The sequence below is a fragment of the Chiloscyllium punctatum genome, chromosome 15 (genome assembly GCF_047496795.1).
Source record: "Chiloscyllium punctatum isolate Juve2018m chromosome 15, sChiPun1.3, whole genome shotgun sequence".
In the NCBI taxonomy this organism is placed as follows: Eukaryota; Metazoa; Chordata; class Chondrichthyes; order Orectolobiformes; family Hemiscylliidae; genus Chiloscyllium; species Chiloscyllium punctatum.
In genome coordinates, this window is record NC_092753.1 from 54,039,009 (window position 1) to 54,066,190 (window position 27,182).

At 42.0% G+C, this 27,182-nt stretch overlaps 1 protein-coding gene across 9 annotated transcripts in view; it reads right to left on the reverse strand.

Moving 5' to 3' along the window:
• Positions 1–27,182, reverse strand: part of caska (calcium/calmodulin-dependent serine protein kinase a) — a 746,802-nt gene that overhangs the window by 532,400 nt on the left and 187,220 nt on the right. For all 9 annotated transcript variants that reach the window (XM_072585162.1, XM_072585159.1, XM_072585161.1 and 6 more), the window contains exon 5: positions 2,937–3,009. In XM_072585162.1, coding sequence (XP_072441263.1) covers positions 2,937–3,009 — 73 coding nt within the window. The remainder of the gene's footprint in view (positions 1–2,936; positions 3,010–27,182) is intronic.

Sequence of the window (27,182 nt, forward strand, 5' to 3'; positions counted from 1 at the left end):
AGGACCCATAATGTTGGAGGTAATATGTTAGCATCGATACAAGTTTGGCTAACTTATAGAAGACAAAGTTGGGTTAAGGAGGGTGCGTTTTCAGGATGGCAATCTATAACTAATGGTGTAACTAATAACTAATCAGTAATCCTAGGACCACAACTATTTCCAATATATATTAATTATTTGGTTGAGGAAAATGAATATAGTCTAGCTGTGTTTACAGATGATATAATAGTAGGTGGGCAGGCAAGTGGTGAAAATGCCACAAAGAGTCTGCAGAGGGATACAAACAGTTTAAAAGAATGGGCTAAAACTTGGCAGCTGGAACATAAAAGTTATGGAAATGTGAAGTCATGCATTTTGGCAGGAAAAAGAGGGGAAGGGAATATTACTTAAATGGAGAAAGACTGCAGAAAGCTACAGAACAAAACGATTTGGGAGCCCTTTTGAATCACATAAAGCTAGTATCTGTTTATTTCAAAGGGAATGGAGTATAAAAGCAGGATGGTTTTGCTAGGCACAAGGTATCACAGAATCCCTACCGTGTGGAAGTAGCCCATTCGGCCCATCAAGTCCGCATTGACCTTCCAGAGAGCATCTCACCCAGACCCACCCCATCCCCGTAATCCCACATTTCCCATGGCTAACTCACCTAACCTACACATCCCTGGACACTATGGGGCAATTTAGCATTGCCAATCCACCTAACCTGCACATCTTTGGATTGTGGGAGGAAACCCACACAGACATGGGGACAATGTGCAAACTCCAACAGGCACCCAAGGATGGAATCAAACCTGGGTCCCTGGTATTGAGAGGCAGCAGTGCTAACCAATGGGCCATAGTGCCACCCCCAGCTGGAATACTGTGAAAAGTTTTGGGTTCCTTATTTAAGGAAAGATACTCTGGTATTACAGACAGTCCATAGAAGATTCATTAGACTTATACCAGGTATGGAAGGATTGTTTTAATGAGGAGAGGTTCAGTAGATTCAGCTTACAGTTATTTGAATACAGAAGAGCGAAAGAATTTTATGGAATAAAATTTTTTTTTAAGAGGACTTGGCAGATTGTTTCCCTCGTGGAAGAGGGCAAACTCTCGGAAGAAAGGTGTGTATATTTAAGACAGAGATGAGGAGAAATTTCTTTTCTCAGAGGGCTGTGAATGCGGAATTATTAAGGCTGGGTTATTAAGTATGGTCAAGACTGAGATAAACAGATTTTTAAATCAGTAAGGAAATCAAGTACTATAGGGAAAAGGCAGTAACGTTAATGAATACAAATATATTTATCTCAGATATGAATATGCTTCATGAATCAGCTTCACCAGCCCTCTGCAGTAAAGCGCGAGGCAATTGAATACTCGAAGATCATGCCTGCTCATCAGATTCTCCCAGAAGGGGAAACAACCTCTCCACAACTACCTTGTCAATTCTATCAAGAACTGTTTCTGTCTCCATAGGGTCTTCTCTCGTTCCTCTAAACTCCAATAAGTAGAGGCCCAACTTACTCAAACTCTCCTTCTAAGAAATCCCTTCATATCTGGCATCAATTGCTTAGGAAGGGAAAATAGGCTGGGAAAGGTAGTGATGATATTCGACAGCTGCATGACTTTGAATGAGTCCTGTAAACATTCCATTATGGGTCAAAGAAGGCACTAGCAGTTTTGTTTTGTTCTGGAGCTGTTTCTGTACTGTTTGTTACATCTTATGAGAGAGAGAATTTTGTTTCGAGATTTGGACTTCACCTCAGTGCCAGGAAGGAACCTAAGCCTCCAGACCAGCTGCTGATCAAGGGGTCCCCAAAGGACAGAAAAGGTGCAAGGCTTGCTGCTTTTTCTCCTTTCCTTTCCGTTTATGACTCTTATTCTCATCATTATTATTACTTAATAAACATCCACGTTTTAGCAAATTGCTGTTGTCGAGTCTTATCTTAATTATATTTAACAGAATCTAAAAGAACCGCTTGGATATACTCTGTGATCCAAGCCATCAAACTACTGAAGCAGTAAGCAGAATTTATTCCAAAGATGTTTGTGGCCTCATGACTGAGCACATCCTTCAAACCTCTATCACAAACAAACCTGACCAACACTTTTTAAATGAGATATTACGAACATAGAAATAGCAACGAGGTACAAATATTACAGCATATGATGACATGTATGCTATCGAAGAGGTGGCAGTTTGTTATACACGGAGTTTGGTTCTCCCACAATCAACAGATCAGGAAAACATCAAGTTCTGCTACATTCAATCATGAATAATTCTGGACAGTTGAGAAACCAAGAGATGGTGACTCCATGAGCATCCCCATGTTTAATGACTCTAGCATGAGTGCCAAACAAAACAAGACTGAAAGGTTAATAGATAGCCATTCACAGCTTTCTTTTGAGGCTTCTACAATGACACACTGGCTCCTCTTCAGCCAATTCAATTTACTCAATATGATATCAGGAAACAGCTGAGAGTTTGGACAACATATCGGCTTTGATAGATGAATTTGTACACTAAAACTAGTCCACATTCTGACTTCCAGCCTGTGTACATTATGTTATAAAACACACGTGTGGCCAAGCTTGTGCTATTTAGATCCAATATCAAATCAGCAACATAAGCTTATTCAGCCAAAATTGGATTTACAACAGCACTGTTTTTGTGATGCAGATTCAACAGGACAGTGATACCAATTATATCAAACCTTGCAACACAAGACATATTAGCCTTGGTCCATAAAGTAAATTCCAAATAGGTCACAAATGTGGTTATATATTTTCTTATTCAGTTTAATAAAAAAATGTACAGACGCATTACAATCAACTTTTGTAAATTCTTAAGCAAAATAGTTTCATTTTTTAGATAAAGTATTTATATTCTTCTACAAATAAGGCTTGGCTCAGGGATTTTCTGCAAACAAAACTGCATCACCAGTCAATTACCTTACCTTCACATCACGGTGAATGATATTATTGTCATGACAATAGCGTAGTGCTTCTAGTATCTGTCGCATGTAGTGACTACAAATACAAAAAAAGTTAGAATTATGCATATCTCTAGGAGATGGCAAAGAACACAACATACTGTGTAATAATTTAATTTCCAAATTGTACTATAACACTTTTATATAGTTCAACATGCCAATGCTTACAGGGAGATGCGACAGAAGACCTGAACCAATGTCTCTCTTGCCTTCTCAGGTCCAAATATTTGCATATCCTAGAAGACAGAGTGGTATTGCCAGAAATTTTCTACCCATCCTTACAAGTAAGTTCTGGCCCATATTTTATAAATTTCTCTATAACATGTTAAGGTCATTTGAAGGAAATGTTACGAACAAACTTGTATATTATACAGTAGCACAGTGTGTTATTACTCCAATGTGTTGCAAAACCATCATGAAGCATGACTGCTGTATCATGAGGACAATGAATAGCAGAAAACGGAAATGTATGTCAACCAACTTTCAATGCTCAAGTCAAAAGGCAATTATTAAAAACACAAAGGTTCATTTTGTATTATCAGGCAGTTCTGTATTTGATTCACTAAAACCACATACAGTCAGAGATGTACAGCATGGAAACAGATCTTTCGGTCCAACCTGTCCACGCCGACCAGATATCCCAACCCAATCTAGTCTCGTCTGCCAGCACCCGGCCCATATCCCTCCAAACCTTTGCCCTCTAGTTCTGGACTTCCCGATCCCAGGGAAAAGACTTTGTCTGTTTATCCTATCCATGCCCCTCATAATTTTGTAAACCTCAGCCTCCGACACTCCAGGGAAAATAGCCCCAGCCTGTTCAGCCTCTCCCTGTAGCTCAAAACCTACAACCTTGGCAACATCCTTGTAAATCTTTTCTGAACCCTTTCAAGTTTCACAACATCTTTCCGATAGGAATGATACCAGAAGTGCACACAATATTCCTACAATGGCCTAACCAACGTCCTGTACAGCTGCAACATGACCTCCCAACTCCTGTACTCCATACTCTGACCAATAAAGGAAAGCATACCAAACGCCGCCTTCACTATCCTATCTACCTGCAACTCCACTTTCATGGAGCTATGAACCTGCACTCCCAGGTCTCTCTGCTCAGGTCTCCCATGAAGTGTATAAGTCCTGCTAAGATTTGCTTTCCCAAAATGCAGCACCTTGCATTTATCTGAATTAAACTCCATCAGCCACTTCTCAGCCCATTGGTCCATCTGGTCCAGATCCTGTTGTAATCTGAGGTAACCCTCTTCGCTGGCCACCAAATCATTTATGTAAATGACAAAAAGTAGAGGACCTGGCACTCCACTGGTCACAGGCCTCCAGCCCGAAAAACAACCCTCCACCACCACCCTCCATCTTCTACCTTTGAGCCAGTTCTGTATCCAAATGGCGAGTTCTCCCTGTAATCGATGAGATCTAACTTTGCTAATCAGTCTCTCATGGGAATCCTTGTCGAACGCCTTACTGAAGTCCATATAGATCACATCTACTGCTCTGCCCTCATAATGTGCTTTGTTACTTCTTCAAAAAACTCAATCAACTTTGTGAGACATGATTTCCCACAAACAAAGCCAATTTGACTATCCCGAATCAGTCCTTGCCTTTCCAAATACATGTACATCCTGTCCCTCAGGATTCCCTCCAACAACTTGCCCACCACCGAGGTCAGGCTCACCGGTCTATAGCTCCTTGGCTTGTCTTTACCGCCCTTCTAAACAGTGGCACCACGTTTGCCAACCTCCAGTTTTCTGGCACCTCACCTGTGACTATCGATGATACAAATACAAGAGGCCCAGCAATCACTTCTCTAGCTTCCCACAGAGTTCTCGGGTACACCTGATCAGGTCCTGGAGATTTATCCATCTTTAACCATTTCAAGACATCCAACACTTCCTCCTCTGTAATCTGGACATTTTTCAAGATGTCACCATCTATTTCCCTACAGTCTAGATCTTCCACATATTTATTTAGTATCTCCCCCATTTTCTGTGGCTCCACACAAAAGCCACCTTGCTGATCTTTGAGGGGCCCTATTCTCTCCGTAGTCACCCTTTTGTCCTTAGTATATTTGTAAAAACCCTTTGGATTCTCCTTAATTCTATTTGCCAACACATATCTCATGTCCCCTTTTTGACCTCCTGATTTCCCTCTTAAGTATACTCCTACTTCCTTTATACTCTAAGGATTCACTAGATCTATCCTGTCTATACCTGACATATGCTTCCTTCTTTTTCTTAACCAAACCCTCAATTTCTTTAGTCATCTAGCACTCCCTATACCTAACAGCCTTCCCTTTCTCCCTGACAGGAATATAGTTTCTCTGGATTCTCATTATCTCATTTCTGAAGGCTTCCCATTTTCCAGACGTCCCTTTATCTGCCTCCAATCAGCTTTCGAAAGTTCTTGCCTAATACCGTCAAAATTGACCTTTCTCCAATTTAGAACTTCAACTTTTAGATCTGGTCTATCCTTTTCCATCACTATTTTAAAGCGAATAGAATTATGGTCACTGGCCCCAAAGTGCTCCCCCACTGACACCTCAGTCACCTGCCCTGACTTATTTCCCAGGAGTAGGTCAAGTTTTGCACCTTCTCTAGTAGGTACATCCGCAGACTGAATCAGAAAATTGACTTGTACGCACTAAAGAAATTCCTCTCCATCTAAACCCTTCACACTATGGCAGTCCCAGTCCATGTTTGGAAAGTTAAAATCTCCGACCATAATACCCTATTATTCTTACAGATAGCTGAGATCTCCTTACAAGTTTGTTTCTCAACTTCCCTCTGACTAATAGGGGGTCTATAATACAATCCCAATAAGGTGATCATCCCTTTCTTATTTCTCAGTTTTACCCAAATAACTTCTCTGGATGCATTTCCGGGAATATCCTCTCTCAGCACAGCTGTAATGCTATCCCTTATCAAAAGGGCCACTCCCCCTCCTCTCTTGCCTCCCTTTCTATCGTTCCTGTAGCATTTGTATCCTCGAACATTAAGCTGCCAGTCCTGCCCATCCCTGAGCCATTTTTCTGTAATTGCTATGAAATCCCAGTCCCATGTTCCTAACCATGCCCTGAGTTCATCTGCCTTCCCTGTTAGGCCCCTTGCATTGAAATAAATGCAGTTTAATTTATTAGTCCTACCTTGTCCCTGCCTGCCCTGACTGTTTGATTCATTTATGGGCGGCACGGTGGCACAGTGGTTAGCACTGCTGCCTCACAGCGCCAGAGACCCGGGTTCAATTCCTGCCTCAGGCGACTGACTGTGTGGAGTTTGCACGTTCTCCCCGTGTCTGCGTGGGTTTCCTCCGGGTGCTCCGGTTTCCTCCCACACTCCAAAGATGTGCAGGCCAGGTGAATTGGCCATGCTAAATTGCCCGTAGTGTTAGGTAAGGGGTAGATCTAGATGTAGATGTAGGGGTATGGGTGGGTTACGCTTCGGCGGGGCGCTGTGGACTTGTTGGGCCAAAGGGCCTGTTTCCACACTGTAAGTAATCTAATTTCTGTTCTCAACTGTACCAGTCTCAGATTGATCTCTTTCTTCACTATCTCCCTGGGTCCCACCACTCCACTTTACTAGTTTAAATCCTCCCAAGCAGTTCTAGCAAATTTCCCTGCCAATATATTAGTCCCCTTCCAATTTAGGTGCAATCCGTCCTTCTTGTACAGGTAATTTCTACCCCAAAAGAGATTCCAATGATCCAAAAATACTTAACAGCACATTTCAATATTTACTTGAGATTTGATAAAACATGACAGGAGATGACAGATATTAGACTTCCGCCCATTGAATTCATACAGGATATTTCTAAAACCTTGTGAAGAAACATCGAGAGATATTTTGACACTTTTATCTAAAAAAAAGGATCACTGCAGAGTTTTAAATGCATTCAGGATTCAGCGCTCCCTGATAGCAAGGAAACGGCAATTTGCTAACTGATTAATTAATAACAGAATGATCTCAAATATTCATGAATTAGATAGCTACCGAGATGAACAAAAGTTTTTGTTCTGTCTGCAGAATGCTCGGATCTTAAACAGATAAACCATATTCCCTTCTAATTTGTTATTTCCAAAGTGGGAAACATTCCAGCATTGATTTTCCAGACATGTTGTACTTGTCTTTTGTAAGAAAAGCAGATTCTCAAGACGGAGTTTATCCAAACAAAGCAATATCAACCTTACATCACAGAATGTGGTTAACTAACCTCTTGCATCAAAACAAGAGCTTGTGAAGTAACACTGGAGTACAAAACATTTTGCACACCAATGCACTGTTTAAAGTTTATGATATTAAATTGCTTAAACTCAAAATACACTCCTGCAGTAAGGCACCATAAAGTACCTCTAATATATGGAGTGAAGATGGGATTCTCAATTTCCTATCCATCTCAACTACTTTGTTGGCAAAACTCTTATTAAAACAGGAGATTCTAAAGCTTTGAATTTCTGGCAAAATAGTATCTGAAAATATGACAGGTTTATTACTATTCTACTCTAAAGGATTGAAACTAACTTTGTTTGATGACTGGATAAAAATTCTTTAGTGAGAATTAAAGCCTTTCAAATAGGAGTTTTTCCACCTACCTTCCTTTAATACAACAGAGGCCAGAAAATAAAGGAACACATGACGGGGTCTGGAGTAGGTGAAGGCACTTCTAAAAAGTGAAACTCTGATATCATTTAGCACAATGACTTGTATATGGAGTGACGCACTTTATCGTTTCATGCTTAACTCAAAATTACTTACACATACATTTGGGTGTCTTCATTTTCTTTATTAGGCTTAGATATAGAATTTTATCAAATAATTTCCTTCTCAAGATCACTGCCTCAGTATCTAAATAAATGGATCTAATTTAAAATGAAAATATGGAATTGCCATCTATGATAAACTATTGAATAGTTTAGGAAACATCTAGTCTGAGAAGTTGATCATTATGATTGCACCTGTCAATAACAGACAAGAGTTGGATTAATTTGGAATTAAAGTTCATAATATAGTTAGACTCTGGTTAAAATTTCATTATGTGCCAAGAAACAGTTGTATTTTACAAATAGTGCATTGCTGATTCAGTTCTGTGGCTAACTCTAGTCTACTAAAAGAATGATTCTATACTAATTCAATTTTAGCCAATAGTTTTATTAAACAGTAGTAAAATAATCAAAGAAAAAACAAACACTTACAATGGTTTATCTTTACTATCATTTTACAAAACAGAAAATAATTGATTTTTTTGTATAATAAATCAAAGCACTGCAGATGCTAGAAATCTGACCACTCTAATAACAACTTACTATACTTATCATATACTACAAAAAAAAAATCAGCTTTTTTATACTTACCTTACCAGCTACAGAAATTGACTTCAATCAAACAAAGTTCAGATGGAACTGAAGATTTGAGCAAATATGATGGTTAATCATTGATTGGTACTTTGTGATCATGCAGGATTGCTTTCTAAGTAATTAATCCTCACAAAACATTTATTTGCCCATTTTCACAGGGAATCAAAAATTTAACAAGGAAGTTCTCTTCCAAATTTGGGAAATTCAATATTAGGCATCTTCAATTGTTGAAGCATACTATAGAATCTTTTGTCCCCATTCACCTTTGAATTCTAAATACCAAATTAAGCTGATGCAGACAAAAACAAGATTTTAATTTTTACAAATAAAATGAAGGGATGGAAGATAGTTATCAAATTTGCTGATGACACAAAAATAGGTAGGAAAATAAATTGTGAAGAGAATATAAGGAGGCTGCAAGAAGATATAAATAGGCTAAGTGAGTGGACAAAGATGTGGCAAATGCTGGATGATATGGAAAAACATGAAAATATCTATTCTGACAGGAAGAATAAAAAAAAGCTGAGAACATTCACAGTGATTAGTTGCTCAGCGTACTTTACAACATTGATGGACGTTGGTAATCTTCCTGAGTTTACGCCAGAATGAAAATAACATTGGAAAAAAGAAAATTTAATGCCAAAGATGGTAGATCTTTTTGGACTGCTTTCTTAGAACTTAACAGTGAGCACTGTCAATTTGCTATTGACCTGGAACACCAGACTTGCAAAAGAAATCTATATTAATTTATTAATTGTGAATTATTTTGAAACAGTTCCCCAGCTGTGTTGTTAAAAAAAACCACGTGGGACAAACTTTTATTGTATCCATATATATTCATTGTAGCCAATGAATACAACTTTATAAAATTCATAAGAATTGAGAAATACGAATCAAACAGTTCTCCACTGTTGCTCACACCCCCGAGACTCTTGTAAAGCACTCGAAGCTATCTTTTCACTTGAAATAAAGTTTTGGGCCTTATGATGTGGGCAAGCTGCTGGGACAATGTTGACTGCCCATTCTTTTTTGGGCATTCCTAGATGTCTCAGAACATTCCATTGCTGAATTAAGTAATTTGGGTGAATTAAGAGTGAAGCATATATAGTGGAGCTGCAATTACACAGACTTGATTCAGAATGACTGGTTTTCGGTGACTGAACATGATCAGACATCAGAGCAGACTTGCTACTTACTTGTAAGGGAACTAAATATAACATTTGAGTACATAAAATGAAGGTTCCTAAGAACACCCAAAAATGTAAAAGGAATGTAGAAAGTGTCAGTAAACCTGACCTCTGGAAACATGGAAAATCAATGCTATATGAATCTTTCACGAGATATTACTCAGGAATTAACAGATCTATGCTGCCAATACTACAGTTGGAGATAGACATGTGGAATACAACAAATTTGCTCAAGCTCTTTCTTACTGAAGTGCGAGTAACAAACTTGTCAAATAACATTTGGATTTAGTTTCAGATTGCAACTAGAGATGACCGCATTCAAGTTAAGTTTGTTTGACAAATTAAGAATATGTAAAATCTTGTCAGACACCAGAATTATTGAAGTGATTCAAGTTAAAATACAATTTATTTAAAATTGAATTTAGGTTGTATGATGTTAGGACTTCTCCAGTTTTGTTTTTTTTTGCTTTGCTGTGGACCAGGCTGGATTTGTGAATTCTTTGAATTTAAAATATAGAATGAAATTACTATGCACTCAGACAAGTAAAAATTATTAAGTGTCAATCAACTCACATTTAGAAAAGGAAGGCTGAATCTGACCAACCCTATAAAATTATGTGAATAACGAAAAAAACGCAGCAATGTATTATAAGGATCTTCAGAAGTGTCTGGTGAGATATAAGTGACTTACAGCAAATACAATTGCATTTATCAGGAGAAATGTGGTTACAAAGCTAATAAAAGATCAGAAAACAAACTATAAGGGTAAAGTGAAATTTTCAGATGGCAAAACAGAATCACAGGTGTGGTAACTACTTTCCCACTGGTGTTATGCACTTTAATTCACTCCATATGTATGCAAAGATGTAAAAGAACTTTTGAAACCTACTTATCAAAGTTTTTCATGAAAACATTGAAATAAGGACAGATAGAGTCATACAGCATGGAAACAGACCTTTCGGTCCAACTCATTCATGCCGACCAGACATCCTAAATAAATCTAGTCCCATTTGCCAGCATTTGGCTAATATCCATCCAAACCCTTCCTATTCATATACACATCCAGATGCCTTTTAAAATGTTTAATTGTACCCATCTCCACCACTTCCCCTGACAGCCCGTTCCATATACGTACCACCTTCTGCATGAAAAAGTTACCCCACAGGTCCTTTTTACATCTTTCTCCTCTCACCTTAAACTTATGCCCTCTATGTTTGGACTCCTCCACTTGAGGGAAAAGACTTGGCTATTTACAACCTATCCACGCCTGTTATGATTTTATAATCTTCGATAACGTCACTCCTCAGCCTCTGATACTCCAGGGAAAAAAGCCCCAGACTACTCAAAATCTCACAATAGCTCAAACTCTGCAATCCTGGCAACATCCTTGTAAATCTTTTCTGCCTCCTCTTAAGCTTAATAACATCCTTCTGACAGAAGGGCAATGAGAATAGTAAGTAGCATTACAAAAGTGTCACATCAATGTACTGTACAACTGCAACATAACATCGCAACTCCTATACTCAATGTTATGACCAATGAAGGCAAGCTGAGGTTGAAAGAAAGAACGTTAGCATTGCTATATCACCTATAATTAGGAATTACCTTTTTTGGGAAGACAATACTGCAGCTAATTTAAGAATAGCAAAGTCCAGTGATCAGGAAGTAAAACGATTCATCAATCAATCTATTTTGGGGATGTGGCTTAGAGGTTAATCATAACACCATGGAAAATTATCTCAATTAATTCAAAAGCATTTTTCATGTGAATACATCTGACTTATCCAGTAAACAGTAATTCAGTTAATAAAGTAAATGAGCACAAGTGTTTTCTTTCTCCACAATTTTAATTCAACTTTACAGATTCAATTCAAGATTAAACTAAAGTATCATGAGAATTTAATGTTCTTCTCATCAGATATGCAAGAAGAATATCTGTTTAACATTGAAATCAAAACAGATTCTCGGGCAACACAACAATCTTAATTAAATCATCCTAGAATCATATTCAAATCCTAGAGTGGCATCGGAATAGAGAATCTCCTTGATCAGGTTAAGTCTTAGCACTGAGTCAAACTGAGGCAAAAACATTAAAGAGTTACATTCTAGGGAAACAGCATAACAGCTCTATATAAGGACCGAAATGAAACAACATGGACAGAAAGTGGGAAAATTCTGAAGATTTCTGTCTTTACACCTCAAAGGCAATATAATAAACTAAGTAATAAAAAGATAAAATTAATATAGATGAAAAGTATGTTCATAGGAAGTGTTAAGAGATAAAGTGCACTTAAATTCTGCGAAGCACAGAGAAGCACCAAGCAGAAAACTGAAGTGATGCAAAACTTTAGTTAAACACCCAAATCTAAAAGTATTCACAAGCAAGGCAATTGGTAATTTGACCTAGGAATAAGAATGTAAAAGTGTTCCCTAATATTACAATGCTCTGACAAATCGATGTATTTTGGTCTCAACTTATTTTGATATGTATACGTCAGTTTATGTGATGTGCAAACATAGAATGTTTAAGGGTTATTCTGTGTGGGTTGAAATTACCAATCCAACCATTCTCAGCTTATTTGTTCAGGAGATGCATTATTTTACAACATGCACTAATAATCTTCAGTCATTTTGAAAGCAGGACATAACTTTAACTTCTTCATCTCAATCTACCTAGTTATCTGGCATAGCAAAACTACTGCTTTCATTCAGGTCATCTTGATTTCAATCAATATTACATTTGAACTTGCTCATTTGCTGTAAAGATCACTGTAGGATTATCAATGAGTCTGTTATATAGGATATAATAACAGAGCATTAGAAAGATATAAACACAGAAATACAGAATTGTTATGGAGCAGGAGGCCATTTAGCTCATCATGCCTGCACCGGGTCTTTAATCGAGCATCATTACCAAATGCCAATCTCCTGCTTCTTCTCCATAACCTTGTACACTTTCCATCCAAATAAACATTCAATGCCATCTTGAATGCATCAGTTAAACCTCCACATTGCCAGGCAGTGCATTTTATACCTTACCTGTACACAGTATGAAGAAAGGTTTCATTCTCATAAATCACTTCTCAGGCACAATTTAAATCTATGCCCTCTCGTTCTCGTTTCTTTTACAAGCAGGATCATCTCTTTCTACATTCTATCCATCTGCTCATGCTTTTGAAAGCCTCCACCAAATCTCAACTCAGCCATCTTCAATCTATCCTCAATCTCGCAACATCTCTTGGAAATTGCTTCCACACTCTTTCCAAATGTATTCACATTTTTTCTATAATGTGGTGCCCAGAATTGTATACAAACTCATACAAGTTCAGGTTCACCTCCTTGTTCTTGTATTTGATGTATCTATTAATGAAGCCAAGAATGCGGTATACTTCATTAACTGCTTTTCCCACTTCTCCAACCAGCTTCAATTATCATGTTCAGTGCTGATATACACCCATGCCCCTCTGCTCTTACATCCTCTTTCAAATTGTACCCATTTATTTTGCATTGTTTTTCAATGATCTTCCTACCAAAGTGCATCACTTCATACTTCTCTACACTGAAGCACATCTTCCACCTATTCCACACTAACTTATCTGTGTTATTTTGGAGTTCCATATTGTACTCTTCTCAGTTTACAATCCTTCCAAGTTTAGTGTCCCCTGCACACCAAATCAAGATCATTAATATATATCAGAAGGGTGCCAATAATGACTCCTGGGAAGCTCCACTATAAACCTTTCTAGAGTCCAAAAAAAAGCTACTGACCATTACTCAGTTTCCCATCACTCTGCCAATTTTGTATCCACTTTGTTACTGTCTCCTTTATACCATGATCTGTAACATTCTCCATAAGTCTGTTTGGCATGAGATCAAATGCCTTCTGGAAAGCCATGTATACCAGATCAATGGTGTTACCTAATCAATCTTTTTCATTCTCTCTTCAAAATACTCCAGCAAGTTAGTTAAAACACGATTTCCCCTCTATTATAATCAACCTTCTTTTTTCCTCAATGTGACTACTAATACCAATACTAAATTAATTCTATCCCAAATAATTCTAAAAGCTTCCCCACCACTGAAGGTTAACCAACAGCTCTGTAATAAGTAGGATTATCTTTCCATCTTTCTTGAAGGAGGTTGTAATGTTTCAATTCTTCAGTTTTCTGGCGCCTCCCAGGATCCAGAGAAGACTGAAGAATAAAGGATTATGGCCAGTGCCCCTGCAATTTCTTCCCTCACTTCCTTCGAAATCCTTTGAAGCATCTCATCTGGCCCTAGTGCCTTGTCACCTATAATTAGCGAGTCTGTCCAAGAATTCTTCCTTATTAATTTTGAATCAGTCAGCCTGTTCAGTCTCTCCCTATAGCTCAGATCCTCCAACCCTGGCAACATCCTTGTAAATCTTTTCTGAACCATTTCAGGTTTCACAACATCTTTCCAATAGGAAGGAGACCAGAACTGCCCGCAATATTCCAACAGTGGTGTAACCAATGCCCTGTACAGTCGCAACATGACCTCCCAACACCTGTACTCAATACTCTGACTAATAAAGGAAAACATACCAAATGCCTTCTTCACTATCCTATCTACTTGCAACTCCACTTTCAAACAGCTATGAACCTGCACTCCAAGGTCTCTTTGTTCAGCAACACTCCCTAGGATCTTACCATTAAGTGTATAAGTCATGCTAAGATTTGCTTTCCCAAAATGCAGCACCTCGCATTTATCGGAATTAAACTCCATCTGCCACTTCTCAGCCCATTGGCCCATCTGGTCTAGATCCTGTTGTAATCTAAGATAACCCTCTTCGCTGTTCACTACACCTCCAATTTTGGGGTCTTCTGCAAACTTACTAACTATACCTCATATGCTCACATCCAAATCATTTATGTAAATAACAAAAAGTAGAGGGCCCAGCACCGATCTTTGTGGCACTCCACTGGTCACAGGCCTCCAGTCTGAAAAACAACTCTTCACCACCACCCTCTATCTTTTACATTTTAGCCAGTTCTGTATCCAAATGGCTAGTTCTCCCTGTATTCTGAGAGATCTAATCAGTCTCCCATGGGGAACCTCGTTGAACACCTTACTGAAGACCATATAGATCACATCTACCGCTCTGCCCTGATCAATCCTCTTTGTTACTTCGTCAAAAAACTCAATCAAGTTTGTGAGACATGATTTCCCACGCACAAAGCCATGCTGACTATCCCGAATCAGTCCTTGCCTTTCCAAATACATGTACATCCTGCCCCTCTGGATTCCCTCCAACAACTTGCCCAAAGCCGATGTCAGGCTCACTGGTCTATAGTTCTCTGGCTTGTCCTTACCACCCTTTTTAAATAGTGACACCACATTAGCCGACCTCCAGTCTGCCGGGACCTCACCTGGGACTATCAATGTTACAAATATCTCAGCAAGAGGCCCAGCAATCATTTCTCTAGCTTCCCACAGAGTTCTAGGGTACACCTGGCTGGGACTGTTTTCCCTGGAGTGTCGGAGGTGGAGTGGTAACCTTATAGAGGTTTACAAAATTATGAGGGGCATGGATAGGCAAATAGATAAAGTCTTTTCCGTGGGGTGGGGGGAGTCCAGAACTAGAGGGCATAGGTTTAGGGTGAGAGGGGAAAGATATAAAAGAGACTTCAGGTGCAACGTTTTCACACAGAGGGTGGTACAAGCATGGAATGAGCTGCCAGAGGAAGAGGCTGGTACAATTGCAACATTTAAGAGGCATTTGGAGGAGTATATGAATAGGAAGGGTTTGGAGGGATATGGGCCGGGTGCTGGCAGGTGGGACTAGATTGGCTTGGGATATCTGGTCGGCATGGACAGGTTGGACCGAAGGGTCTGTTTCCATGCCGAACATCTCTATGACTCTAGTGACAGGACTTTCTTTCTGCTGCCATGCCTGGAGAGTATTTTCCTCTTTTGTAAAGAGGAATGCAATGTATTAATTTAACCCCTCAGTCAAGCACATTGTTTTCAAGTATAAATCCCCTTTTTTGATCTCTAATCAGTCCTTTTCTTTATTTAGGAAAAGTTACAGATCATGGTATAAAGTGACAGTAACAATATGGATACAAAATTGGCAGAGTGATGGGAAACTAAGTAGGTTCTAGTTTGAGTTCTAGAAAGGTTTATAGTGGAGCTCTTTTTAAAGAATATCTTTGTTTTCTTCTTGGCTCTCAAATGTACACCAGCCACAGGCACGCTTTTTCTTTTTAATGTTAATTTCTACCTCTTTGGTCAGCCAGGGAGCTCTAGATTTGTTTGACCTACCTTTCCCATTTGAGGGAATATACCTTGTCAGTATCCAAACCATTTGCTGTTTCAAGGTAGCCCATTGTTCAGTTACTGTTTATCTCCATCAACTTCTTGTTCCAGTCAATTCTGCCCAGCCTTTTTCTTGGCCCATTGATTTTTCTTAGTCTGGATTATTATATGTAATTCTCCACCATGCAGTCTCTTAAAAGGTCTCCCTTTGGGATGTGATTGACTCTGTCCAACGGATTTTCAAGCACCAGATCCAACAATGCATCCTTTCTTGTTGGACTGGACACATTGTTGTGGGAAACTCTCCTGCATGCAATCCAGGAACACTTGGCCACTGCTGTCCCTTTTCTACCAGTACTTCAAACCATATTTAGGTAATTGAAGTCCCGCATTATTGCTACTCTACAACATGGGCATTTCTTTATGATTTCCCTGCAGATTTGATCCTGTTCAATTGTGCCCTCTTTATTCATTAGGTCTAGCCAATTGACTCAGTCCTTGGCCACCTGAGACATTCCCTTTCTTCTGCACTATAATGCTCTCCTTTTTCTAACTTATACCCAGAAATATTTAACACCCAGTCTCATCCTTCAATGAGCCAGGTCTGCTACTACATCATATTTTCATCTGACAATCAATAACTCTCCATGGATGGAGGTCCTGGTAGTGTAAAGAACAGCAGTGGCCAAGTGTTCCTGGACTGCATGCAGAAGAGTTTCCTACAATACTCCGTACATTCCCATTCATGCATGACTAAATGCTAATTAAAAAACAACAGAAAGTTGGGAACAAGGGGGATATGATTTGCAACTTCTAACTACAGGAATACTGGGGCCAAAATTATTTATAATATATATTAATGATTTTGAGAAATAAAATGAATGTAACACAGCCATATTTTGGATGACACAAAAATAGGTGGAAAGGCAAGTGGTGAAGTTGACACAAAGTGGTACAGGTTAAGTGAATGGACAAAAACTTTGCAAATGGATTGTAACATGGGAAAGTGGGAGGTTATGCACTTTGGCTGGGAGAGTAGAGGAGTTGAGTATAATTTAAATGAAAAAAGATTGCAGAAAGCTACATAGAGAGACTTGGGAGTCCTATGCATTAATCATAAAAAGCTAACATTTAAGTTCAGTGAGTAATAGATAAGACAAAGGGAATGTTGGCCTTTATTTGAAAGGGAATGGAATATAAAAGTAGGGACTCAAACAAAAGGCAAAATACTGCAGATGCTGGAAAACTGATACAAACATAGATGCTGGAGAAACTGAGCAGCTTTGCAGCTTCTGCAGAGACAGAAACTCCACATTAACTTTTCAGTCCACAGAGACTGCTCAATTTCTCCAGCATTCTCAGTGTTTGCTATAAAATTTGCGGGGTCTTGCTAAAAAGAATTAGGCAGACCATGGCTGGAACTCACTGAACAGTTTTGGATTTGTTATCTAAAGAGAAACGTACTGGCTTTGGAGAGAGTCTAGAGAAGGTCACTAGGCTGATACTAAGATTGTCTCAAGAGGAAAGGGTGAAAGTTTGCACATGTATTCATCAGGATTTAAAAGAACTAGAGGACCCTTTTGAAACATAAGATTCTTTGAGCTTTTGAGTCTGGGTTCTTAAGGTCGAGGGGTAAAAATTTAAATACCAAGGAACCATGAGCTATAGGGAAAAGGCAGAAAGATGGAGTTGAGGATTATCAGATTATCCATGATCTCATTTAGTAACAGAATCAATGGGCTGAATGGCCTATTTCTGCTCTTAGATCTTATTGTCTTTCAATCATTCATGCCACGAGCATACGACAAGATGGATTCCAAAATGTTTTTCAAATTAAATACATTCTACAAATTTGAAACAATAGCAAAAGTAACATTTGTAGTCTATCTTGCTGAACTGCTACAAGCCATGGTTTGTTGAAAATCAGTGGCTTGTTGGTTATTTCTGTGGGTAGCTCCTTAAGTCAGCCAATTGGTGTGAATCAGATATGGGCTGGTATACCTCTGTCAATACCTGTATGCGACGCATATTCCTAGTTGCTGTTGGCCTTCTTGAACTGCAATTTATATTGGGTAAGTGCATTCACATTTTAGTTATTTTAGGAGTTAATTGAGCAACACTGAAAGGAAGACAATATGGGTCAATGAAAGAGAGACTCAAAGGAAGTTTAAAGCGGTGATGTTCCAATGCACTTTCTACCATTTCCCTTCTAATGGCATTGATCATATGTTTGTAAGGTGCTGTCAAGGAAGTCTTGGCAGGCTACTGCAGTACAACCTGTAAATACTACACTTTGCAACGACATCCTGCTATCTGTGGAGGAAGCTGATGAAGTATTGATCAAAGTGATAGATTTGGCCTGGATAGCGTTAAGGTTCTATGATTAATGGAACTGCACCCATTGATGGAAGCCCCTCCGAGTGCAGCATAATTGTGTTCTCCACTTTCAAGTTTAAGAGTCAAGTGGTGAGCCATTAAGCTTAAAACACCCAGCTTCTTATTCGAGCTCAAAGTCAAAGTCAGATAGCATTTATATGGCTGGTTCAGTTCATGGTAAATGGAGATCCCAAGATGTTGATAGTGGAGAAATTAACAGCAGTGATGCTACCATTTTTTGATTTGAATTGATGCTGGAGTCTACATGACTCTTTGGACTATAAAAAGGAATTTGTAGTTCCTTTGAAGGTTAACAATATTTTGCATTCACAGTTCATTCCAAATATACCAATGTTTCTTCTGGGTTTCTGATAAAGGAACAATAATAGTTTCATTTCAGAAAGCATATATGCCTTGTAAGGCACTCAGTAAAACTCCTTTTACAATGTCAACAACTTGAATTTATTTAGCATCTTTGCAGTGCCAATAAGTTACATTTATATAGCAACTTTTATTTAAGAAAATCACCAGAAGCACTCCAGAGAGATATCTTACAATCACCATTTTTTTATCTGAACATTAGGAAGAGCAGCAAAAAGTCAGATCAGCAAGCTGCATTTGAAAAAGGGTTTTAAAGAAACAGATGCAGTTGAAGAAGCAGAGCGCCTCAGAGAGCAAATTGTAAAGGATGGGGTCCTGATAACTAAACACAGAACTGCCAACTGCAAGGCAGGGTGGATAGAAATGCACAAAAGGCAACAGAGTTTGGGGATGTCAGAGAGTAGTGGTGAAGGAGGTTTGAGGGATAATGGGATTGAGATAGTGGAGACAATGAAGAAATTTAAAAATCAAGGATGTCATCTCTGGATTTAAACAGACGAGAAGGTGAGAGCCAACGCAGGTCAACAAACCCAATAATGACAGATAAACAGGAACAGCAGTGCTTTGGGTCAGCTGAGTTTATACAGAGTCAAGGAAAGCTGATCAGAAAGCATCAGGCTAGTTGAGAACAGACAACAGAAACAGATGAAAGCTGCAGCTGCTAGTGGGTTAAACAGTTGGTGCTATGATAACTCAAGGGGTCAAAACAAGAAAAGCAAGACCATCAACAGCAGAGAGCTTCCTCTTAGCTTTGCAGTGGTGCCAGCAATTTGGGGAGCAATGTCCTGTCTTTGTTAGAAATGTATGTTTTCTTATAAAGATAATTAATCTGTACTACTTCCTGGGAGGATATCACATATGTCATGTTGCTACTAAGATTGTGATTCAAGCGAAATCTTGGTTAGATAAATAAAACAAAAGACAATCTGATATGTTTGCAGATAGAAGAAAACAATTCAGATTAGGAACAAACAGGCAGTAAAGTTTTGGTTTGGGTCTTATTATGGAACTTCAGCTTTATGACTTGTAGCGTGTACATAGTGGAAAAAAAACCCTACAGTGACCCTCAAAGCCTCGTGGCACATTGCAGTCAGGTTGAATAAGTAACTTAGAGAAAGCTGTACACAAGATGTGGGAGGAGACTGGGAAAGAACAGTATACGTACATCAAAAGATGTGTCAAGAAGCTAGGAATCCAGTTTTGAAGTCTTTAAATAAACTTAATAGATCACTTACACAAAAGCTAAAGGAAGGTTCCCATATAATGTGTACCTTGATGAACAGTTAGAATATGAATGAGCATTAAAGTGAAATCTAGAGGGCTCTGGCATAACTTCAGCCTTGGATCCATATAATATGAATGAACCTTCAAGATTTCTAAGGAGATGGAATTGAGATGGAACTCTTATTTGGGGCCAGAAGGGATGTAGAACTAAGTTTATAGCCATGATTTGGAAGTGCCGGTGTTGGACTGGGGTGTACAAAGTTAAAATCACAACACCAGGTAGAGTCCAATAGGCTTATTTGGAAGCACTAGCTTTCAGAGTGCTGCTCCTTCAACAGGCGGTTAAGTCTTTAAAAGCCATAGTCAAGTCAGTGGTTCGTTCTTCATCTTTTATAAAAAGAGAAACTAAACTAAACGGCTTCTGTTAAAAAAAGGAAGCTCATAACATGGGTCACTGGCTCATTGTTGAGTGTTCAGATTTCTTCTTTAAAAGTCAAAGAGCCTTAACAGGATTGCAATGGAAGATTAATTTGCAATTTTGATTGGGGTGCTCTAGGAATCAGGAAGGAAGTTGGATACTTAGTAATTTCATAGAAATTAGGTCAAGGAAGTGCAAACTGGATCTTGGGTAATATGTGAACAATGAAGAGAGAAACATGAGAAAATAAAAATGACTAAGACTGAAGAAAATCTTAGAGAAAGGAAGGAGCAGAAGTACACAAAGCAGTGATTATGGCAGTGATGGAGAGTATAAATGGGTATAAATGTGAGCTGTGAAAGAGAAAGAAAAGCCAACAAACAAACAGAGGAGGGTGGGAATATGCAAGACTTACCCCTCCTTCCTCGTATTCACTAGCATCAAAACCACTATTACCTAGATCAATTCAATTCCGAAGTTCAGTTCGTACTGGACTTAGAATGGTAGTTCTGCTTTTCTCCTCACCAATATCTTGAGATCTTGTTTGCAGATCTATAAAAATTTTGGTTAGACCGCATTTGGAATACTGCATCCAGTTCTGGTCGCCCTATTATAGGAAAGATGTGGATGCTTTGGAGAAGGTTCAGAGGAGGTTTACCAGGATGCTACCTGGACTGGAGGGCTTATCTTATGAAGAGAGGTTGACTGAGCTCGGACCTTTTTCATTGGAGAAAAGGAGGAGGAGAGGGGACCTAATTGAGGTGTACAAGATAATGAGAGGCATAGATAGAATCGATAGCCAGAGACTATTTCCCAGGGGAGAAATGACTAACACGAGGGATCATAGTTTTAAGCTGGTTGGAGGAAAGTATAGAGGGGATGTCAGAGGTGGGTTCTTTACACAGAGTTGAGAGAGCATGGAATGCATTGCCAGCAGCAGTTGTGGAAGCAAGGTCATTGGGGACATTTAAGAGACTACTGGACATGCATATGGTCACAGAAATTTGAGGGTGCACACATGAGGATCAATGGTCGGCACAACATCATGGGCTGAAGGGCCTGTTCCGTGCTGTACTGTTCTGTGTTCTAATACTGCCAAACCTGTTAAATTTGGCCAGCTCTTCTGCTTTTGATACTGGAATGCTGAGCAAATTACCTAACACTCAAAATATTTCCCTTGATGTTGAAATGAAGTCTCAATGTTGATCAATTACAATTTAGCCAGATTTGGTGTGAACAGTTGCAATTGATAACTGCCTGACAAGAGTGACTACAAAAAAATGCAAAGTATCGTTATCCAGGATTGACCAGACAGTATTAAAGTATCATCTGAGAAAATGAATTAATTTTAGTTCATACAGAAACGAACTTGGTACATCACAGGTCATTTTCAAGGGCAAACATTCTGCCAAATTATCATGAATTTGTCACATCAAGTACACGTGGTACTGAATGTATAAGATGGTCAGCACATGGATGAGCATTGTGGCTAGGAACAAATCAGGATATTGAAAAATTTGGGAATGCATGTTAGGCATGCTAAACGTTTCAAGCCCAGCAGTAGAAGGAGATTCTATATCCATACCATGCTCAATCCACAGTTGGATAAAAGTGGTAGTGGACCTATTCACAGTTCATGGCAGAGATAATCTCTTTGCGACAGATTACTTCTCCAAGTTTCCCACTGTTTGACAACTCGGCAACAAAACGAGCATGACTGCTATTGACACAATGAATGCCATTTTCAATTTATCTGGTATACAGTTGAGAACAGATCACATTACACGCGCAAACAATTTCAAGAAGCGTACTAAGTGGGGAGTGACCCACATACATTGTCTCCCTACACTCACCTAAACTATCGCAGAAAGTATGGTACACAATCAAATTCATGATCATTAAGTGTCAAGCAATAAGCAACATTTTTGTTGCATTGATACATCTTTGAGCAAAGAATGAAGCAGTATTATCTTTAGCAAAATGTATGCTTGCAGGGCAAGTGCAAACAATCTTGCCCAGCTACCAACTGACCGATAATTTTAAGACATAGAACATTCTTCAGGACAAGAGGAGAATGAAAGAGGTACATGATGAACGAGCAGGTAGAGTTCCATCTAACCTGCACACTTGGCAGAGTGCAAATTAGAAATGCCTATACTTGTATTCTAGCAAAACTTTCTACAATATACAATCAGCCCAGATCATCCAAACTAATTACTGATCATGCTGCTACATTGTGAAGAAATTCAGCTCACACTGATGTATGATGATGATTGTGTGGTGATATTGAATGACAGCAACCAGCAGCAACTAAGTTATTAAACAAGTGCACCATGAAAAATGATACCTCTTCAGATAGGTATACTACTAGCAGATCAGGACTAATTGTAAAATCTCTGAAGGCGGGTATAAACCGCCCCATGTTTACCACGGAGCAAGGCCCACATCGGGAAAGCCAGCAGTATCCATTTTAAAGCAAACAGTATTCATTTTAAGACAGCAGCTGCCAGCCCGACCACGTGATTGGGAGAAGGGGGCCCAAAGACAGATCCAAATACACACCAGACCAGACACTAGTCATGACTCCAGACAATAGTCATGACTCACAGATCGAAACCCACCTTATAATCTCGTCAAGGTTCCAACTGACACACACCCATAACCTGATCATGCAAAATAGTCCTACACAAAAGGCAAACACCAAACAAACAGGATGAACCTAACAGACACTTTGGAAGTAACAAAGGGGGGTGCTAGCCTCCAGCCCTCACGGAGAGACAAGCAGATAGCACCCGGATCCGTTTACATAAAGATAAACAGCACACCTTTTGTGTATGCTGCCGACTCTCCGAGGACGGCAGGAAGCTGGACATTCACACATACTCCAGCCATGATTACCACCATTCACACTCATTCATACCCAATCTCCTACATCCTGACTCATGAAGTATATAACTTGTAACATCGCGCGGGAAACGTGAGAGCGATCGAGATTCGGACCTCGGTTGGTCTCCGCGGGCGTTAAATACTTCAATAAAGTTACCGATTGTCGAACTGCACTCTGGGCTCGGACTGAGATCATTTCATCTACGCTAACAATTGGGGGCTCGTCCAGGATAACGACGGCTGCTGGATCTCTGCGAAGGTTCTGGGTGAGTATCTTTACTCTTTTACCTCTCCCGTAAAAGTTCCCCAGAGCCCCGCAAGGGACTCCGCTGCCGGCCGTTATCTGAACCTGTGAACAGAGTGGGTCCGACAGTCAGGTAACAATAGAGTACTCTTTAAAAGTGTGTGTGTGTGCTTGTGTGAGTGATCCTTCGCGGGTGGGCGATTGGGGTCGTGAAGCACTGGTAAAGGTGTGCATGAGACTGTTTTGATTTTCATTTATTGTCATTTATTGTTGACGTGTTCTAGTGACTGATGGACTGAATTTCCCTGGACCAACGACTTTAGGTACGAGACCCCGACAGATTGACCCCGTGTAAAACACCGACAAATAAAGCCTTCCTGGATAACCTCTGCGGTGCGAGTTTAGGGGATCCTATTGTACGTTGAGGCCGGTTTTTTATTTTGGTGCCATTCCTTGAGTCCGCAGTAGGGTCTGGAAGGCCTACGCGCGCGACAAGACGGGAAGTCCTCCAAACCAGCCCGACGAGCGGAGCCTCTGGGCCAAGCGTTCGCCCATTGCCTCCGCAGTCCCGGGTGGTGGCCTCTGTGGGATTAGCGTGAAGAGGTCTGAGTTCACCCCCCCCACCGCACACGGGCCCCTGGTTCATGCCCGGTGCCGGCGGGTACACACGGCTGCTGAACTTCAGACGGTGAGAGAAAGACTCACGGGTTTTTTTTAAGGTTGCGCGCCCTGGTACAGGCCCGCGCCTCGCCCTTTTTATTTCATTTTTTTTTAGTAGTCTGCGCTCACGCCGCTTCCCCCCCTTGCACACGGGCCCCTGGTTCACGCCCGGTGTTCGCGGGGCACTCACTGTCGTTAGGCGTTAGACGGAGAGAGTGAGACTCACAGTAACCCAGGGTCGCGCGATCGGGTATAGACACACGCCCCGTTTGTACCTAACCCACACCTGCCTTCATCGACCCGGGGTCTCGGGTCCGATTTCAGGAAGTGGGCTCCCCGACTGGGAGGTGAATAAGTTAGCGCCAGTTACATCTCTTGCACTCCTACGCTGGTAGTTTTGTTATTTTCAAGTCCTCTTTCCATTACGCCCGCTGCGCCCCTCCCCCCGCCCCCCAACCCCCACCATGGCTGGCTGCACGGCCGGCGATTTAGAATGGGGGCCAGAAGGCTCCCTTACTCATTTCATAGCCGACGAGAATAAAAAGGTCATCAAGGCTATGCTCCGATCGGGCTGGCGGCCTGCCGATCCGCTGGATGCCCAGCGGGAGTGGTGGGCCCGCCAAAAAAGGGATAGTTACGAGAAAGCCTGCATCCTTGTGCTTCAGGCACATGTTAGGCTCACTAGCAAGGTCCAACTATACGTGTAAGATAAGCAGAAACAGGCTCACAACACCTCGAAGCCCAGGCGCTTGCCAACCGTACGATCCTACCAACATTATCTGAGCCTCCAAGCGCCCCACCGTCCCCCACCTGGGACTGGGAGGGGCGCGTGGACAACATAGGCCCCCGGGAATCACACGCGAGCCTAGCTCGCGCCGCCCCGGTTAAAGTTGAATATACCGGAGACCAGCGTCCCAAACCCACAACCCCCGCCTTAAAATGACATACGTCCCCTTAACCCTGGGTGATACCATGAAACTCCTGGACAGGCTCCCCACCCTTAAGCCCCACCACAACAATGCTGAATTTTGGCAGCGGCTTAGGGAGATGCAGATCTGCCACAACCACAATAGGGACGTGGCCGGTCTGGTCCGGACCAAACTCCTGAAGAACCTGTGGTCCAGGCTCCAACCCGCGCACCAGAATGGGTCCTGGTGCGCCGACCTCAGCGACAGCCGTCGCGAGCAGGAGGCCACCCTTGCGGACTTTAAGGCCGATGTCAGCAAGGCTCTCAGCCACACGCAGGTCGACTGGAACGCCATTGTGGCCGTCACCCAGAAACCCGGCGAGGGTGCTCAGGAATATGGGGTCCGTAAGTTCGAGGCCTTCCAGGCGCACAGCAGGATCCCCGATGCTGACAGGCAGAATCCCGCATTTATCCAGCTATATAAGGACGGGTTAGGCCCCACACACCAGGCGTCTCTTTCACGGAGCTCGAGAATTGGGCCATGTCCCTTGATAACCAAGCCCCGGCCACCGTTGCAGCACTTTCGACACCCGAGCCACTCGTTTGCTACCGCTGCAGACAGACGGGTCACCACAAGTTTAACTGCCCGCTCTCCTTCCGACGCCCCGGAGACCCTGACTTGGGAGGGGGCAGCCCTGGCCAGTGCAGGGACAACCCGGGTCAGCACCGTTGGCGCCCTTTGCGCCCCAGCGAACTGGGAACTAATGGCGACCCATGGCCGCAAAAACCCCACAAACCCCGCAGCCCTAGCCCAAAGCCCCCCCCCCCGCCCCCTCCCGACTGGGATCAGCTCAGTTGCGGGCAGCTGCTTGAGCTCTAACAGCTACTCGCCCAGCGTAAGGACTGAGTAGCGTCGGCCCCCGCAGAGGGAGCCGACCCCCGTATCTGGGTTTCTGCATCGCTTGGGGGCCGCCGATGCAACATTTTGATAGATACCAGGGCGAGAGTCTCCCTCACTGACCTCGACCTCCCCTCCACCCATCATTCCATTTCCATCACGGGGGTGGGGGGAAGCTCGGTTGTGGCCCGCCGTAGCAAGGCCTCCCTCCTGGAGATCGATGACATTCTACTCCCCATCCACTTCTGGGTTTGCCCAAACTCAGAAGGCACAATCCTGGACATTGACCTGCTGGGCGAACCGGGAGCGGTGGTGGACGCGTTCCACCGGCGCCTCCTATGGATGTCCCGCAAATCCCATAAGAGCGCCCTTGAGGGTAGATGGGTCCCCAATAGATTGGTCGCTGCACTCGCGCACTGTGTCCCTATCACCCGGGACTGGACCGGAGACGGCGCCTTCGGAACAGTCTGCCAGTTGGTCCCGGAAGTCTGGGCCACAAGCAAGCAGGACTGCGGCCTTGTCCGTTCCCCACCCGAGCGGATACTCGGCCCTGTACACCCCCTGCACTGACAGTACCCGATCAAACCTGAGGCGCTGCGCGCCATGGAGACCATTGTGGCTGAACTCACCAGCCGCAGTGTCTTGCGACCCGCAGTGTCCACCACCAACTCCCCCATATGGCCAGTCCGTAAGCCGGATGGGAGCTATCAGCTCACCGTCGATTATACGGCACTCAACCGGGTCACACCTAAAGAGCACCCCATTGTTGCCAGCCCGTCCACCATCTTTAACGGCCTAGAGCCTTCCCACCGGATCTTTATGGTCCTGGACGTGGCAAATCGCTTCTGGTCCATCCCGCTGCACCGTGACTCTCAGTACAAGTTTGCGTTCACGCTGCGAGATAGGCAATACACATGGACCTGGCTGCCACAAGGCTTTCACAACAGCCCCAACATTTTCCACAGGGTCATGAGTCAGAACCTCGAGGAATGCGACCTATCCCCTTTCTCTAGCACCCTCTTACAGTACGTGGACGACCTCCTGATCGCGTCCATGGACGCGTGCTCCCACCTGGGAGCTCTGACCACCCGTCCTGCGCACCCTCACCCGGGCAGGTTTTAAAATCAGCCCCATAAAGGCCCAGATCGGTCTGGCCACAGTCCGATACCTGGGCCACGACATTAGCCAGGGCAGCAAGACCCTGCCTCCCGATCGTAAGTTGGCCATCGCCAACATGCCACGGCCGGACACTGTCAGGGCTATCCGCCGCTTTATGGGCCTTTTCAACTACTGCCGCGCCTTCATAGCGCATTTTGCCACCACCGCTGAGCCCATCCAACGCCTGGTAAAGGGGGGTATGCCCGGGGCAGAGAGGGTGGAGTGGGGCCCCG